At 52.0% G+C, this 18712-nt stretch overlaps 1 protein-coding gene across 2 annotated transcripts in view; it reads left to right on the top strand.

The window, feature by feature from the left end:
* Window positions 1-17973, top strand: part of SCARB1 (scavenger receptor class B member 1) — a 100849-nt gene extending 82876 nt beyond the window's left edge. For both annotated transcript variants that reach the window (XM_055080786.1, XM_055080789.1), the window contains exon 12: window positions 14945-17973. In XM_055080786.1, coding sequence (XP_054936761.1) covers window positions 14945-15196 — 252 coding nt within the window. In that variant the 3' untranslated portion in view covers window positions 15197-17973. The remainder of the gene's footprint in view (window positions 1-14944) is intronic.
* Window positions 17974-18712: the final 739 nt, after the last annotated feature.

Below are 18712 nucleotides of genomic sequence, written 5' to 3'. Positions count from 1 at the left end.
CCTGCCCAAAGCTTAGCTAGACAGCTGGTGGGTATGCGTGGGGACGGCCGATGCTTTCCCTCCCCAAAGTGGCACATTTTCAATAGTTTTAAAGGTACGCAGTTGACACCATTATTGCTAAGACGTCCATGAAATTATGTTAAAGTGTGAAAGTGAGGCTGTTACATCTGTAGTTAAAGAGAGCAGCATTTTGTGTCTGGGGTTCTGGGCTAATTGACACCCCTCCTTCCAGACTCCAGTCCAGGCTGCCTTTCTGTCATCTGAGAACCTAGCTTTGTCTTCAGTCATGCTGACGGCTGCCTTACGGGAATGCAGGCTATTGCTGCCAGGTCTTTCCATTTTTTTTAATTTCAAGAGAAGATGGTTTTTAAAAACCTGAAATCTCCTGATTTTTCATTATTGGCAACATATTCCAATTAAATAAAATACTCTGAGGGCCGAAGCAAACATGCCTTGAACAGGACTTGGTCTATTTGTTTTTGAGCAGTATTTGCCTTTGCTTGTTAGTTGTGTAATTTAAGTATAAGTGACTGTGGTGATACGCCCCTTTCTGGAGGTGTGTAGGTAGTTGTCTTGCATCAGCCCAATTCACTGAAATGAATTTTAATCTTTTTTTTGGGCCGTGTTGCACAGCTTGTGGGATCTGCTTTCACTGCCGGGCCACGGCAGTGAAAGCCCAGAATCCTAACCACTAGGCCACCAGCGAACTCCCACAATGTGTTTATCTTATGTACAAACAGGGTAAAACAGCTCATACTTTGGGGTTTATAAATGGTAACGGCTGAGTTACTAGTTTCTAGAGTCAGACAGAGCAGGGTATTGGATCACAGATCGTCTGTTTACTAGCTGTGTGATCTTGGGCAAGTCACTTAACCTCTCTGAGCTTCAATATCCTCATCTATAAAAATGAGGATAATAAAAATACCAATGTGGTAGCCATGGGTAGTCTGTACACCAAATCTTTTTACTTTCACCTCTGGGCACCTGGGAGGAAGGTACTTCCTGGCCCCTGCATGGTTGGGTAGGATCATGTGATTCATTCCGGCCAATGAGATGAGAGTGGAGTATCACTTCTTGGGCTGCAGCATTTAACTGTGGGGTTGAGAACCTTCAGAACTCCTTTTCTCTCTGCCCTTGTGACAGGCAATGTCTGAGATTTTGGGTGCTCCACCAGCTCAGGTCCCGGAATGAGGACTCCACAAAGTATGGCCCCGTGTTGACTTCTCTAATGTGAGCAAGAAATAAACCTTTGTTATTTTAAACTACTGAGATATGGGGGATTGTTTGTTACTGCACCGTAACCTAGACCATCCTGACTGATACAACCCACCTCCCGGGAATGTAGTAAGGATTCAATGAAACAAAGCATTGAGGGCACGTAGCACAGTATCTGGTACATAACGAGGACTCCATAAATGATAGATTCTTCATAGTTCATTCAACAAATATTCACTGAGTGCCTATAGCTTGCCAGGCCCTGGGGGATAGAGTAGTGAACAAAAGAGACCAAAATCCCTGACCCACCGAGTTTCCTTCCTAGCCACCCGGTGGCTGTCTTCTCCAGGTGGATTGAAGGAAAGTCCACAGATGCAGGGAAGCAGGGATTGGGGAGCCCCTGCCCTTGGAGGAGGAAGCAGGCAGGTTGTTGGTCAGGTTACCCCAGGCTGCCCACCGTGACGTCAGTAACAGCCAGGCCTTGGGCAGAGGCCAGTATTGACACTGCCTGGGGAGGAGGAAACGCAGAGCTGGTACAAGACACATCTGCGTGAACTTGGGGAGGAAGGCACCGCACATCTCAGAAAACCTAAAGGTGTAAAGCTTTTAGTTCAAGCTCTTCGATACCTAAACCGGGAAGCGGGTGAAAAGAGGCCGTGGGGAATTTCTGAGAGGACGCTAACATTTCAAGTGCCTTTTCATGTGCTTAGTGCTTACTTAATCTTATGCCTTTCAGTCCCTACAAATTCCTCCTACAAGGAGAAATTCATCCCAGATTACAGGTGAGGAAACCAAGGCTCAGAGAGGTTGAGTGAGCTGGCAAAAGCTGCACAGCAGGGTAGTAGGGCAGCTGGGATTCAAACCCAGGTCTTCTACCCTCAGGTCCTATGCTAACCTCTCATGATATTCTTGGGAACAAGAGGAAAACACAGACAAGACAGTCTTGGGGCCCCTTCTCTTCTCCCAGAGAATCCAGCCAAGGCCATCTTTTATTGTTCTTTTTGGTTTCGATGATTTTTGCCCTGGTGACTGAGAACTGCTCTGTGCCGGGCCCTGCTGGTCACCCTCACTCCACGATCACGACGCCTCACAGAGGCCCATTATACAGATGAGGGCACCGAGGCTCAGGGAGGTGACCTGACTTAGCCAGGTGGCCAGCTGGCTTGGGGCGTCTTTGTGGAGATGATTTGGCTCAGAGCTCTGGGGACAGGTAAAGGTCAGCGAGCTTCAGGTGCACGTTCGCTGGGGCCCATTGGCAGGGAGCCACCATGGCTGTGTCTCTGGCCGTGACCCGGGGCAGGTGAGTTCTAGGGTAACTCCAGGCCGGTGTGAGGTCATCTCCCAAGGGAGAGGAATGGCCGTGGACCAGACCAGAGGGTGCAAACCAGTGGCCTATAGGCTTGTTGTCTTTGGCTTACGCATTGTTTAAGGGGGGGGTGGGACCTGAATTAGTGGCCAATATTTAAAAATCAAGGGACTTCATGGAAAAATCTGCATTTCAGCTACTTTTGAAAAATCTAGTAAGGATCTGGCCACACTGGGCCCTCACGCCTCCCTGGCAGCTGTCCCCGTCCCCCTCCCCTGGGGTCGTGGCTGCTCTGAGCAGGGACACCCATCCTCCGTGTCACTGCCCAGGCCAGCTGCGCTCGGTAAATGCTGACGTGCCCTGGTGGCATCTGAGCCCGCAACCTTGCACTGAACCTGAACTCCTGGAACAGACTTTTAGAAGCTGGCAGGGGGCTGTCCAGGACGCGGGAACACGTTCTGAGGAGCAGGGCAGCGCCTCATTTCCATCCTGCTGCCACCTTGAAAACGACCCCTCGACGCTCCAGGTTTTCTCTTGAGAAGCAGCATTGAACAGCGGGGAACACACCAGATTGAGGGGGCGTGGGTCGGAGCCAACGGTAATGGTGATGCTTGTGCGTCCCCTCCCTCGCGACGTCCACGTCTAATTCCCAGAACCTGGCTTGGTCGCTCCCCCGCCTCCGTGCATGATATTCCTTCCCCAGCCCCTTCCCCCGTCCCCCTGGCAACAGCTCCCCACTGGTGCCGGCCCCTGGGCGCCTCACCACCCCTGCCCAGCATTGCCCACGTCTCTGTCCATGGTTCCTTTGATTAAAATCTCTTAAACCATTGGACCTGGCTTCTATTTCCTGCTTGATGTGTAAGGGCCATCTCAACTCATTCCTGGGGCAACCTCGTGGGGCAGGTTTATGAGCCCATTTTACAGATGAGGAAACAAAGGCCCTGAGAGGTCAGGTGGCTCACCCAGTGTGACCAGCTGGCAAGTGATGTGGCCAGGATCTGAGCCCAGGCCACCCTCTTCCCGTGACCCTGCGTCTCCCTGGCTGCTCTTGTGACTGAGTGTACCCACCTGGGGAGCCTCCGTTTCCTGGTCTGTAAAATAAAGGGAAAACATAATAACAGTCTCAAAGGGCAGATGAGAAAACTCAGCTGAGACAGGGTTGGTGTTTGTATTTATACTCCAGGATAGGCTGCTTGCTTTCTTTCTTTTTTTGGCCGTACCACGCAGGATCTTAGTTCCCCAACCAGGGATCCGACCCGTACTCCCTGCAGTAGAAACGCGGAGTCTAAACGACCGGACTGCCAGGGAAGTCCCAGGATGGGCTTTCCTATGCTCCCCTTTCCCCGCCATCTAGAAACTATAGGCTGTATCCCATCCTTTTAGAGGCTCCTCCTGGATGTTTAAACTACGTATTTGTACATTTTCTTCACAAAGTGGGCAGCTATTTCTAGATTCTTCTCAACCACCATCAAGGCTCTTTGCCTTCTCCAACAAACTCACCAACCCCTCCCCTCGCATAACCGTCACTGTTGACCTTTGGACCGGACAGTTCTTTGTGGTGGGGCCATCCTGGGCACCCGCATCCCTGGTCTCTGCCCACTAGATGCAGCGTTCCGCAGCCTCCCTGGCCTCTACCCACTAGATGCAGCGTTCCGCAGCCTCCCTGGCCTCCACCCACTAGATGCAGCGTTCCGCAGCCTCCCTGGCCTCCACCCACTCGATGCAGCGTTCCGCAGCCTCCCTGGCCTCTACCCACTCGATGCAGCGTTCCGCAGCCTCCCTGGCCTCTACCCACTCGATGCAGCGTTCCGCAGCCTCCCTGGCCTCTACCCACTCGATGCAGCGTTCCGCAGCCTCCCTGGCCTCTGCCCACTAGATGCAGCGTTCCGGCAGCCTCCCTGGCCTCCACCCACTAGATGCAGCGTTCCGCAGCCTCCCTGGCCTCTACCCACTAGATGCAGCGTTCCGCAGCCTCCCTGGCCTCCACCCACTCGATGCAGCGTTCCGCAGCCTCCCTGGCCTCCACCCACTAGATGCAGAGTTCCGCAGCCTCCCTGGCCTCCACCCACTAGATGCAGCGTTCCGCAGCCTCCCTGGCCTCTACCCACTAGATGCAGCGTTCCGCAGCCTCCCTGGCCTCTACCCACTAGATGCCAGTAATGCCCAACCCTTGGTTGTAACAACCAAAGCCGTTTCCAGACGGTGCCAAATGCCCCCCTGTGGGGGGAGGGCAAAACCACCCCCGGTTGAGAACCGCTGGTTGAGAGTCGGAGCTTTCACTGGTTTGTGTTTGGAGCACCGAGGCTTCCAGGGCGTGAATCCACTTGGCTCTTCTTGCTCCCAAAGTGTCAGGTTCCCATAAATGTTAATCTTATGAGTCTGACTTTTGGTTGAACCCTTTCCGCTGTCCACCAGTTCCAAAGGGGTGTCCAGGTTTCTTTCCTGCGTCATTCCAGAGCCTCTGCTTGCCCTGTCCCCAAGCACCCCCGCCCGGAACCCTGTTCCCTCTGAACTTTGGCAGATGTTTCTTCGGCCCTTAAGGACCCAGAGGAGTTGCAAAATGGGATTTCCTCCAGACGTTCTTCCCCTGACCTCTTTGCCCCTGAACGGAATTAATTTCCTGGGGAAAAAAAAAAAGCATTACCTTTCTCCTCTATGCTCATAGCAAACCGTTTTGCAGGACTGGAGTTGAAGCCTTATTAATTGTGATCGGGGTGAAGTGCGCTCCGATTTGGGGATGGGGATGGATGGGACGGGGTTGGGGTGCAAGCCCAGCCGATGCCCTGAAATCCTCACTTCCCTGCCACCTCCCGCCACCCTGCGAGCTTTGTCATTGAAGAGGCAGGACGCACACGGAGCCCGCAGAGATTCATTTGTCTCCGCTCATTTGCAGGCGCTGAATGAAATCGTTCAGCATTTCCTCGACAGGACAGAATGCAACAACTCCAAACGAGCTATTTATGGGCCATTTTTTTCAGCATTACTTGCATATTATAATTAAGAGATAATGTCAGTGGAATAGAACATTGTCACCGGGTAATGGTTTCCCACTGCTTCCGAAATGTCACGGCAAAGTCACAGCATTTATCAAAAATAAATGTTGGCGGGAAGGCGCGACGTTTGTTTTCACAGCAGGGACATTAATCCTGGGACAACGCTACGGCAACGTCTTTATTTCTTTTCTCTGGAGTGATGGATGCCAGCGGATGGTCGCGTTTGACGGATGCGGGGTCTTGCGGATACAGAGGGAGGCCAGCTGGGGCAGGGGCGCCGGGGGCAGGGCCAGGTGGCCACGTTTGGATGGGGGTGGCAGGAGGCTTCTGGCCCTGTCACTGCCCAGAATCAGCAAATTCACTCTCCACCGATGAGCTGGAGGTGGCCCATGGGGGGGTGTCCTGGTTGCCGATTGGGCAGGGCGTCTTCTGCGGCTGGTGGTAGCCCGCTGATTGGGTGGGGAGAGGGCGGACATGTGGCAGAAGGCCTCCTCTCTGCCTCCTCATTGGTGCCCGGTGTCAACCTCAGTTTCTGCATCGCTACCCCAGAGGGAGCCGGCCCGGGAAAGGGCAGCCGAGACAGCGGGGCCTCTGGCAGTCGATCCGGGCACCGTCCGCTCTGCACTCTGGCACAGGGACCTCTGACTCTCCAGGCAGCTTTCACAGCTGGGCTTAAGTGCATGCTCAGCTAACACCCCTTCCGCACCGCTGCCCGAGTGATCTTTCTCAAGTGCACATCTGATCATGCAGCGTACGGTTGAAATCCACCCCCCACCCCGCCCCCCGGGCCCTCAGGATAAAGTCCTAGCTCAGAAATGGCCCCAGCACAACTTTCTCAACGTCCTTGCCATTCTTCCAAGCAGTCAGGCTCTGTCCCCGCAACCGGCCAAGGCCTTTACCCTTGTTCCTTCTGCCTGGGACACCCTTCCCTGATTCTACCTACACACAAACGTCACCTGGCCGTCTCCCACTTCTTCAGGCCTTCATTTCAACAACTGCTCTTCCAGGAAGCCTTCCCTGACCTCCCAAGCCTGAGATATGTGCCCTTCTCATGTGCTTCTCCCACAGCCCCTATACTTAAGACCTTCACTTAATCACATCGTCATAAGTACTTGGATCTTGGTCTGTCTCCCCACTTTCAACAGTGGGCTCTAGGAGGGCCTTGCCAGCTGTTCTGTCCTGGATACAGAGTAGGTGCTTAAAACTTATGTGTTGGAGCAGCTGAATAAACGATTGAAGGGCTGGAGGCCTTTTATGTGAGTTTGTATCAGTCATCTATTGGCAGAATAATGCTGTGTAACAAATCGCCCCAAATATTGATGACCTCAAACAATAAGCATTTATTTGGCTCATGAGTCTGCGGGTCAACAGTTGGGGCTAGACTTGGCTGGGGGTTCTTCTGTCTCAGCTGGGCTCATGCACTTGTCTGGGGGTGGCTGGCTGTTGGCTGATCTCAGGTGGCCTCTGTGTGGATTGCTGGGAGAGCTCTGCTCTGTTCCATGTGTCTGTCCCAGCAGGCTAGGCTGGATGTGATGCGTGGTGATGGCAGAGGTGCAGGAGGGCAAGCAGGAATTTGTTCATCTTGCAAAACTGGAACTCTGTCCCCCTTAAACACTAACTCCCTATCCCCTTCCCTCAGGCCCTGGCAGTCTCTCTTCTACCTTCTGTCTGTATGAATTTGACTCTTCCAGGGACCTCATATGAGTGGAATCATGCAGAATTTGTCTTTTGGTGACTGGTTTATTTCACTTAGGATAATGCCCTCAAGGTTTATCTATGTTGTAGTGTGGCATGATTTCCTTACCTTTTTCAAGGTTAAATAATATTCCATTGTATGGATGGACCACATTTTGCTTGTCCATTCATCCATTGATGGAAATCTGGGTTGCTTCCACCTTTTAGCTATTGTGAATAAAGCTGCTACGAACATGGGCGTGCAAGTACATCTTCGAGACTCTGCTTTCGATCCTTCCGCGTACAGAGTAGATCCTTGAACAATGTGGAGGTTAGGGGTGTGGACCCCCACTCCCAGTTGAATATCTGAGTATAACTTTGTAGTCAGCTGTCTGTATCCAAGGTTCTGCGTCCATGGATTCAACCAGCCTTGGACCGTGCACACCTGTAGTGTACACGGTACATTTATTTATTTCTATTTATTTATTTATTTACTTATTTTTTTTGCGGTACGCGGGCCTCTCACTGTCGTGGCGTCTTCCGTTGCGGAGCACAGGCTCCGGGCGCGCAGGCTCAGCGGCCATGGCTCACGGGCCCAGCCGCTCCGCGGCATGTGGGATCCTCCCGGACCGGGGCACGAACCCGCGTCCCCTGCATCGGCAGGCGGACTCTCAACCACTGCGCCACCGGGGAAGCCCTACACGGTACAGTTATTTAAAAAAAAAATCCGCATAAAAGTGGACCCCTGCAGTTCAAACCCGTGTCGTTCAGGGGTCAACTGTATACCCAGAAGTAGTTCTGCTGGCTCACAAGTGGTGTGGCTTTTAGCCTAGCAGGGAAACCCTTTGGGACATAAAAACTGATCCACACATTTGACAGAGCAGCAGTTAATTGGACAAGCTCTGTCCTGGGGCCCGACTGTTTGGTTTGGATCCGAGCTCTGCTGCTTCTTAATTGTGTTTTCTCAGCTGAGTCACCCACTCTGAGCCTCAGTTTCCTCCTCTGTGAAAGGGGGATAATACGGGCATCTATTCAGAGAGTACGAAGATTAAATGGGAAGGTGCTTAGAGCCAAGCCTGGCACAGAGTAAATGACACCCACGTGTTGTTTTATGCAAAGTTCTTGCCTTGGACCCTGCCTTGGACCCCACCCCTGATGTCCTGCTAAGAGTGATGCTTTTCTGCTCTTTCTGAACATAGCCAGGGGTTATCTGTCCTGGCAAACCCCAAGGACAGCGGGGTTAGTTCTTGGTGACAGGCACTGACACACTGCCCCTCTGCTGATGTGTCCGGCTGGGTCCTGGGGAGGGGAGGGGGCCGGTGACAGTGCAGCCTTGGTTGGGGGGGAGGGTTTCCTGCCACAGCTGTTCGGCTCCCCGATTCAGGCCTCCGTCGCCTTCTCTTCCCCTGGTGCAGATTGCAATTTGGGCCCGCCAGGAAGAGAGAAATGAGCTTGCATAATAGAGGAACATTTGGTTCTTTCGGGCTGGGCCTGGAGAAGGTTTTTGTGCTGAAGTGTGCAGTGCGGGGGCAGAATGGAGATGTTTCCTGTGTGCGGGGCTGGGGGGAGCCCAGTCCACCTGGAGGGATGGAGACACTGAGGGCCAGATGGACGTGAGGGGCGGGCAGCTCCCCCAGGAGGGGCAAACAGGGAGGGGGCAGAGCGTCCGTGACTTTGCTGTTTCTAGCAGACAGGAGGGAGGGCTCGAGGGAAACCACACAAGGCGGCACTGTGGCCTCAGGGGCTCTGGGCCAAGCGAGCGGCCACAGCGGGCTGTCTCTCCTGGGGCCTTTCGGGGCACTTCCTTCTTACCCCAGAGAGATCTGTGTCCTGGGCCTGGAGTTGAACCTGAACTTCCCCATCCAAGGGAATGGGTCTGAGCTGCACCGTGGGGCCTCTCCAGGACCACCGGGCCGGGCTGAGAGACACAGACTGACCAAGATGTGGATGTGACGCCGCCACCCACAACTGGACCCCTGGCTCTGGACCCCGTCCCGGAGATGGGACGGTCACCCCTGTGCCCTGCAGAGATTTAAGGTGACTCTGGGAGGGCTTCTGTAACTCCCAGAGCGTTGCTTGTGTGCCTGACCTGGTTTAGTCTTCATGACAGTGTAGGGAGGCTGGGGACAGCTTCTCGTCTTTTGACAAGTGTTTACTGAACACCACCGCTGTCCCAGGCCCTGTTTTAGGGGCTGGAGAGACCACCACCGCCAGGAGCCACACACGGGAGGAAGTTAGACTCCGGTGGAGAAGCAGAAACTGAGCAAAGAAACAGATAAACAAAGATGGTCACATCTGCGTGGAGGAATGCACACTTGGGCTCTGTTTCTCGCCCCTCCCTGCATCTGTGCTCTTTGCTGTGTGACTTGACACTTCTGCTCACCAAAGGGAGAGAGCGCATTTCTCTACCCCTTGACTTTGGGTGTGGCCATGTGACTTGCTTTGGCCGAAAAAAGAAGTGGAAGTGATTCTGGGCTAGCTCTGTCCCTTAAGGGGCTTTGTACTTTTCTGCACCTTTGCCGTGGTACGTGACAAACACACCCTGGATTAGCCAGCTGATCCAAGAGGGTGAGACACAGGCGGAGCAGAGCTGAGCAGCCAGGCCCCAGCCTGGATCAGGTGACCCCTCAGGTGCAACTGACAGACGTGCGAATGATAATGCACGATTGTTGTTTTAAGCCACTGAGTTTAGGGGTTATTGGTTACACAGCATATTGGTGGCGATAGCTAACCAATATAGCCAGCTATTGGTAAGTGCTCTTATTAACTCCATTTCCACAGGCAAGGAAACTGAGATGAGGAGAGAGTCTTGATGTTACAGAGTCAATTTGGCTGAGTCCGAAGAAGAACCCAGCCGTCTTGACTCCAGCTTGCTTACTCATTCATTCAGCCCATTTTTACTGAGCACCTACTACATGCATGTAACTGTGCCAGCAGCTAGAGACAGCACAATGAAAGAGGCCTTCCTTCCGCAAGCAACCTCCGTTAAAAGGGAACTTCTCATACACCACCAAACGTAAACTAGATAGCTAGTGGGAAGCAACTGTACCACACAGGGAGATCAGCTCGGTGCTTTGTGTCCACCTAGAGGGGTGGGATAGGGAGGGTGGGAGGGAGACGCAAGAGGGAGAGGATATGGGGATATATGTATACATATAGCTGATTCACTTTGTGATACGGCAGCAGCTAACACAACACTGTAAAGCAATTATACTCCAATAAAGATGTTAAAAAAATTTTTTTTAATAAATAAAATGTTAGATCTATAGTCAAGAAAATAAATAAAGAAATAAATATACTCCTCTTATTTAAAAAAAAAAAAAAAGACAACTTCTCTTTTCTTAGAGTTTCAACAGAAATCCGAGAATCGAATCCCATCACCCCAGGGTATATCCCCACCCTGAACCAATCATGGCAGTGACAGGACGTGGGGCTGCGAGTGGCTGGGCTAGATCATGTGTCCACTCTCCGTAGCTGGGTGAGAGTCATGACCCCACCTGACCCATATGGACTGAGAGTGAGGAGAGATGACTTTCCCCAAAGAAAAAGTGTTGCCGTTAAACCTTAAGAAGGGGAAATAGATGCCGGCAAGATTAAAAACCAATGATGCTCGCCCCAGACCTCTGGGGTCCTGAGGAAGACCTCCCAGCAGCTCTGTGGTCCTCAGAGAAGTCCCCCAGTGTCCGTGGCTGCTCCAGGCCACCCCCCTGCCTCTGACGTCCCTCAAGGGAGCTCGGCCTGACTCTCGGAAGGCCAGATGTGACTTATTCCTGGCATCTGTGCTGCCACTGGCTGCGAGGTGCTTTGCAGCAGAACGATAAGTTACAGGGCCATTTATCTTGTTGGCGGCTTCTGATAAAATGAACAGCCTGGGCAGACAGGGCCTTCAATGAACATGATCGGGGCTGTTCATTTAGAAACCAGAAGACCTTGAAATTGGCTTTAATTGAAGGGGTTAGCAGCAAGGGGTTTGGCTGGATGTGTTGAGAGTGGAGACACCCCACCTCCGGAAAGGTTGCAGAGATGGGCAGGCCTGGCTTGGAGTCTTGGCCGTGCCTCCATGTTTGACTTTGGGTAAGCTACGCGACCTCTTCCAGACTTTGTTTCTTCATCTGTGAAATGGGAGGTGTACAGGTCAGCGTCAGCTCAGTTATGTTGCAGTAACAAACAAGCCCTGGAATCCTGCGGCTTAAAACAACCAAAGTTCACGTCTCACTTATGCTCCATGGCCTCCTCAGTCTGGGACCCAGACTGACGGAACATGCCGTGTGCAACAGGGACCATCACTGGGCATGGGGGAAATTGTTCACCGGTTCTTAAAGCTTCTCCTCAGGAGCAACTTACGTCACTTCCGCTCACATCGCGTCGGTCCAGGCAAGTCACGTGGCCGTGCCTAACTTCTGGAGCGGTGGTGAGAGGAGAGAAGAAAAATCTTACCATGTGACCATTAGCAGGAAAGCCAGAAGGGTTAGTATTTATTAGAGATAGCTGTTCTGCTGAGCCATCATAGAAGTCAGGGTTTTTCTTCTCGCTTCTGGAGATGCTAATTATCTGAGTCTAATCCATTATGCGTTTCCCGGCCAGCTTCGTCACCCTCCCCCGGCCCCTGCCATGTCTTTCCATCTGCTGTGCACTTCCATGTCTATTGCTGAACGTTAAAGCTGGTCAGCCTGGCATTTACGAACCCCTGTGCTGGCACCTCTCAAGGCCCCCAAATCCAGCTCACAGAGGACTGTGACTAGGTATTTCTTACCCCCCACTGTATCCGCAGAATCTAGAACAGTGCCTGGCACACAGCAAGTGTTCAGTAATTACTTGCTGCCATTGTGAAATGATGTACCCACCATCACATGTCCTGGAAAGCGTCAAAGGCAGGATCCTACGTGCTCGATGCCCCTGCCCCGAGGTTCATTGCCACTTACAGGGCACTCAGTGCGGGCCAGGCCTCACGAGCCCACTGCTCTGTGTGCATGCGTTCCCCCCTCCATCCTTCAGACAACCCTCCAGAGTAGGCATGGCTGTAGCAGGATTCTTTTGTTTTTCAAGTTTAATTCCCCTCCCGCAGTTTCAATGAGATATAATAGACATAAAATATAGTATTCCTTTTAGGAGTTCCACATGATGATTTGACATATTTATACATGGTGAAATGTTCACCACAATAAATTTAGTTAACATCCACCCCCTCACATAGTGACAACTTCTTCTTTCTTGTGATGAGAACTCTTAAGGTCTACTCTCTTAGCAAGTTTCAAATATACGATACGGTATTGTTAACTATAGGCAGGACGCTTCACGGAGCTACTCATTCATGTTTATTCACCCCGTAATTTTCTTTCCCCGTATTCCGAGGCAGACTTCAGTCCTTTGTATTTTCTTGATTTCTGGTTTTTTCCGAGTAGAGGGTAGAAGTTTCTGGAAGATGGTCTATTTGCCTTGCATTAATCTGGGCTCTTTAGAGACACAGGCCAATATGATACCGTATACCTTTATCCCTAGCATCTCTATCCATCTATTTATAAGGAGATTTTTTTTTTCTCTGGTCGCACTGTGTGGCATTCGGGATCTTAGTTCCCTGACCAGGGATCAAACCCATGGCCCTCTGCATTGGGAGCATGGAGTCTTAACCACTGGACTGCCGGGGAAGTCCAAAGAGATTTATTATAAGGCATTAATAAATAAGGAATTGGCACACATGGTGATGGAGGCTGAGAAGTCCCACAATCTGCCATCTGCAAGCTGGCAACCCAGGAGAGCTGAAGGTGGGAGCTCCAGTTTGAGTCTGAGTCCCAAGGCAGGAGAAGACCAATGTCCAAGCCTGAAGACAGTCAGGCAGAGAGAGTAAATTCTCCCTTCCTCACCTTTTTCTTCTACTCAAGGATTCACGTGGTTGAATGAGACCCACCCACGTTGAGGAGGGCAATCTGCTTTGCTCGGTCTACTCATTCACATGTCAGTCTCCTCCAGAAGCATCCTCATGAACATACCCAGAATAATGTTTAACCAAATATCTGGGCAGCCCAGGGTCCCGTCAGGTTGACACATAAAATTAACCATCACAAGCCTTTTGTGAAAACCCCACATATTAGTCAGGGTATAAGCTCAGCTGCTGTAACGAAGACCCACCACCCCCCCCAAAAAAGCCAAAAAACCAGAAAAACCACATTGATTAAAACAGGAGAGAAGTTTGTATCTCTCTGAAGTAAGAGGTCAGGAGGGGAGTGTGCCCAGGAGGGCCAGAGGTTCAGCTCTGCAGCCATTTGGGGACCCAGATCCTTCTGTCTTATTCCAGCACCTCTAGGATATGGTCTTTCACGGCATGGTTGAAGCAGAGTCAAAACCAGATCCACAGGCTCTCAGAAATGGGGAGAAAGAGAAAAAGTGGAGGCAGGCGACTTCCTGTTAAGCAAGTGGTGTGCAAGCTGCACAAACCATTCCCGAACGCGCTCCACGGGAGAGCTGCCGGGTGAGGGCGTCTCTGGCTCAGCAGCCAGGTCCCAGCGGAAGTTCCCTTCCTGTAGGACAGGAGGCATCCTGGAACTGGCTGTGAAGTTGCTTTCGGTTCTGGTGGGAGAGCGAGAGAGGGAGGGAGATTTGCACACGCTGGAGTTGGCAGGAGGGAAGCAGGCCTGATGACCTCATTTGGTAGCGGCGCTGCTGGGAGGTGACAGGATCTGGAAGCTACATCGTGCACCAGGAAGAGGGTGCCCTGACCGAAGAGGTCCCAGGGCAGGCAAGCTCCCTCCCCCCGACCCCACCACACAGATGCTGAAGAATTTCCCACCAGAAGGGGCCGCATGGTCCTGGATCCCAAACATCTCCCGGGTCCTCAGTGGGAACCAGTGGCCAGAGGGACCTCTCAGATTTGGTCTCTGACCGGAGCCAGCATGGAGGACCCACAATCCTGAGACTGAGACTAAATTTTCTATCATCTTGGGAGGATGAGGGCTTGGAACTGACTCTGCGTCGATTGGAAAGAAATAAAACTTGGTTCTATCCTGTAGACCTGGATTTGGGTCCTGGGATGTATAGCTGCTGTATCGATGTCCCCGTTTTAAGTGAGGAGATAGGCTCAGAGATGTCAAGTCACCGTCCCCCGGTCACACAGCAAGTCCGTGGTAAAGGTGGGATTTGGAACAAGGCCTGTGGTTAGTAGACCCCACGGGCCTCACTGCTGCACCCTCCTGCCCCTGCTTGGCGGGCAAGTGTCGTTCGGAGTTGAGACACAAGGCAGGAAGGAGGCGTTGGGGTGGTGGAGGATTCTGGTCGCCTGAGGAGAGGGCTGTGATGTGTGATGTGGGTTGGCCTAACGTTCTAGAAAGTTCAGCAGGCCCCAGGTTGGGAAGACTCTTGGAGGCGCTTCCATAAGAATGTCTCAGAGCAATGGGCTGTTTTCTAAACAAGCTGTCACCTGCTGTCAGCTCCGCACCCAGGCTGGGCCGGAAGCGGCTTCTGTGCAAGCCCCCTCCCCACCCTGCTGCCCGCAGCGCGTCTGCCTGGGGAAGCCTGTCACTCACGCTCGCAGGGGAGTTTGCTGTAGGCTGTGTGGCTGAGAGCTTATGTCCGGTCTGCCCCTCCTGGGCCAGGCCAGTTCATTCACTTCTCTGAGCCTTGGCATCCTCATCTCTTAAAATGGGTGAGAAAACAGGTAGATATTTAGCCCAGGGCCTGGCGTGAGTAGAAAGTCCTTAATATAACGGCTGGCATTTTCTAGTAAACTTTCCTGTCCCTTGTGACTCAGTCATTTTTCTCTTAGGTACCCGCCAAAGTGAGACTCTCGCACGTGGGCCCTGAGTGCCGGGTGCCAGAACGTGCACGGCAGCTCTGCTCGCTGTGGCAAAACCTGGGACCAAACCCAATACTCACTGGCAGGAAGATGGACAACTACGTCGTGCTATGTTCACACCGTGGGGTATCACACAGCAGTGAAAATGAAAAAGCAGCAGCTCCAGGCCCACGCAGGGTGAACCTTAGTAAGAGAGTGTACGGCAGAATTTCTCAGCTTTGACGCTGTTGACATTTTTCTCATTATTATTATTATTATTTTCTTTTCGGCCGTGCGGCATGCGGGATCTTAGCTCCCCAACCAGGGATTGAACCTGCGCCCCCTGCAGTGGAGGTGCAGAGTCTTAACCACCGGACTGCCGGGGAAGTCCCTCATTATTGTTTTTGATAGCGATTGTATTGAGATGTAATTCACATACGACGCAACCCACCCACTTAAATCGTACAATTCGATGGGTTTTAGTCTATTCACAGAGCTGTGCAACTATCACCAGAGTCGGTTTTAGAACATTTGCATCATCCCTGAGAGGAAGCCCCCTCCCTATCATCAGTCACTCCCCTTTCCCTTGTCCCCCGCTCCTGGAGACCACCAATCTACTTTTTCTCTCCGCGGATTTGTCCGTTCTGGCCATTTCCCATAAATGGAATCATACGGTCGGTGGCCTTCTGTGCCTTCCTTCGCCCAGCATCACGTCTTCGAGGTTCACCCACAGCGTGGCAGGCGTCGGAGCTCCATTACTCTGTACGGCTGAATCATACCCCCTCGTCGGGATGGACCATATCCTATTTATTCATCTATCCACGGACAGCTGGGTCGCTGCCACTCTTCGACTATTGAGGAGAAAGCTGTGATGAACACTTGGGCACAGATTTTGGAGTGGACAGCTGTCTTGATTCCTCTTGGGACTGTTGACATTTGGGGCAGGACCATTCTGTCTCAGGGAGCTTCCTGGCTGTGGTAGGATGTCTTAGCAGCATCACCTGCAGCCGACCCGCTAGATGCCAGTAACACATCCTTCCCAACGAGTCGTGATAAGAAGAATGTCTCAAGACGTTGACCAACGCCCCCTGGAGGCAAACTTGCCCCCGGCAGAAAAATCCCTGGGGTCGAGTGACAAAACCGAGCCACAGAAGACCACCTATAACGTGACACCCTTGTCGTGACGTTTGCAAACGACTAAGACGCCACACCATATTATTTAGGGCCGTGGTTCTCAAAGTGCCGTCCTCAGAGCAGCAACATTAGCGTCCCCTGGAAATGTGTTAGAGATGCAGATTCTTGGGCCCTGCTCCAGACCTGCAGAATCAGACACTCTGGGGGTGGGGCCTGGAATCTGCTTTCAGAGCCCTCTGGGTGATTCCGAACACACTCAAGCCTGAGGACCCCTGGTGCGGGCACACGCACCCACAGACGCGACCACTGGCCTTGATCCAAAGAAGCAAGGGAATGGGGACTTCCCTGGCGGTCCGGTGGTTAAGCTTCCACGCTTCCAATGCGGGAGGCGTGGGTTCGGTCCCCGGCTGGGGAACTAAGATCCCACAAGCTGCGCGATGCGGGGAAAACACAAAGTAAATTCAAGGCAATGACGAACACAAATGCAGGATTGTGTGCCTGGCCTGGAGTGAGGACAAAATAAACGCTTATTAAATCAAGGTATGGTGCTCACTCCTAGGGAGAGGTGAGGGAACACCTGGGTGCCTGAAGGAGTCGTAGCCTTGTTCTTGCATTCGGGAGTGATTCTCACGAGTGTCCACTATACTGTGGAACAATAAATTAAATGGTACAGAAAGTAATAAAGAAATAGACAAACCTATCAAATGAAAACAGGCCAGGTACCCACCAACAATGGCAGTGAGTCAGGAGATTATGATTCACCCAGTTTTGTGCACCTGAGGTCATTCAGAACTAACGCCGGCTATTACTGCTACATCCAAGTCTATTCATCCAAAGGGGAGGAGGGGGTCTTGATGAGTCCCGCAAATAAGCCCTGGCTTCTGTTGCCTGTTGGTTATCCCTCCCCCCTTTTTTCAGACATCCCTTGGCCCTAGGAATTAGGAGTATCGGCTGTGATTTATTGAGCCGTTACTGTGTGCCAAGTCTATATTAGCTTAAGCCCTCCCAGTCACGCTGGTGGGCACGGTGTCCCATTTTACAGACGAGGACACCGAGTCTCAGAGATTAAGTGATTTGCCTGAGGTGTTCAGTGGCTTGGGAATGGAGCCAGACCTCAGTGCAGGTCTGTCTATGGCTGGACATTCAGGGGCTGGGGCAGGGTCACTCTGAACATCCAGGCCAAGGCCTTGCTGGGATTTCCTCCAGCAAAAGCCAAGTTCAAGATGTCTTGGTTTCCTCATAAATGGCCCTAATCCTGTCTGTTAAAGGCTTGGCTGACTTGGACTGTTTTCCTTGAAGTCCCCCAAAGATGACAAGGCCCAGAGAGGTGAAGATATTGCCCAAGATCCCCAGCAGAGGCAGGATTCAAACCTGGCTCACCTCCTCCAGGAAGCCCTCCATACCTGCTGCATTCCCTCAACTCCTACAGAACTTGGGGGCCTGGGGATGCATCCCCAGAGCCTGTTTGTCTTCAGACCCAACTCAGTTGGTTAGAGCAGAGCCCAAACCTTGCAGTTCTTTTTATGTCCCTTCTCTTACCTCCGTGCTTTTCTCCCATTGGCCTAGGATGGGCACACGCCAGACACCCAGTAGGTCCTCTGGATGTGAGCGTTCAGAACCAGAAGGCGACCCCGGGGCTCACACAGAGGACCCTCTCTGAGCATTTGCCCTTTACTCCCCCCCCCCTCAAAGTGGTCTGAGGCAAAGACATTCAAGTCTGCAAACTAAACGGAAACAGGGAAGTGCCAGCTCCCTAAACAGTAAATCCAACGTTCACCAGCTGTTACCAAACACTACATGCCCGGCACCCTGCCTGGATGAACACATTCAAGACAACCTAGGCGGGGCTGGGTGGGGGAGGGATAAATTGGGAGACTGGGATTGACAGGTACACACTACTATATATAAAATAGGTAACTAATAAGGACCTAACTGTATAGCACAGGGAACTCTACTCAGTACTCTGTAATGACCTATATGGGAATAGAATCTAAAAAAGAGTGAATATATGTGTATGCATAACTGACTCATTTTGCTGTACAGCAGAAACTAACACAACATTGTAAATCAACTATAGTCCAATAAAAATTTTAAAACAAGAGAAAGAGGATTTCCTGTAGACAGACAAAAAAAAAAAAAAAAGACAACCTACAGCCTTTCCTAGGATTATCATCATTCCCATTTTACAAATGAGGAAACTGTGGCACAGAGAAGTTAGGTGACTGGCTCAAGGTCACACAGCTACAAAGAGAAGGAGCCAGGACGTGAACCCCTCCTTTGTCCAATTAGGACAATATTTTAGGCTCCCCATAGGTAAGGATACGAACAAAGCCCGGGAGGCCTGTTAGGCTGTTTTTAGGTTCTTGTCATGTTTCTCCAGGGTTAGCCAGCCTGGGCGGCAGCTCTAATCCATGCTCAGCCCGGGCCAAGGAATGTCACCGCGGCTGTCGCTCAGGGGGCGGGGGTGGGGGACAGAGGAGGGAGTGGCATCTTGGCAGCTGTGACAAATAGAAAACAGATTGTGTTTCCCTTCGCTTCCACCCCCAGCCGGGGGAGGGGATGCGCCGGAACCCAATTACCCACTTACAATGGATGCTCTATTGTGGGATGAAGCAAGGTCAGGGG

Source organism: Physeter macrocephalus, chromosome 19 (genome assembly GCF_002837175.3).
Source record: "Physeter macrocephalus isolate SW-GA chromosome 19, ASM283717v5, whole genome shotgun sequence".
NCBI classification, from domain to species: Eukaryota; Metazoa; Chordata; class Mammalia; order Artiodactyla; family Physeteridae; genus Physeter; species Physeter macrocephalus.
The sequence above is the reverse complement of the archived record's forward strand: the minus strand, read 5'-3'. Positions and strand labels throughout refer to the sequence as shown.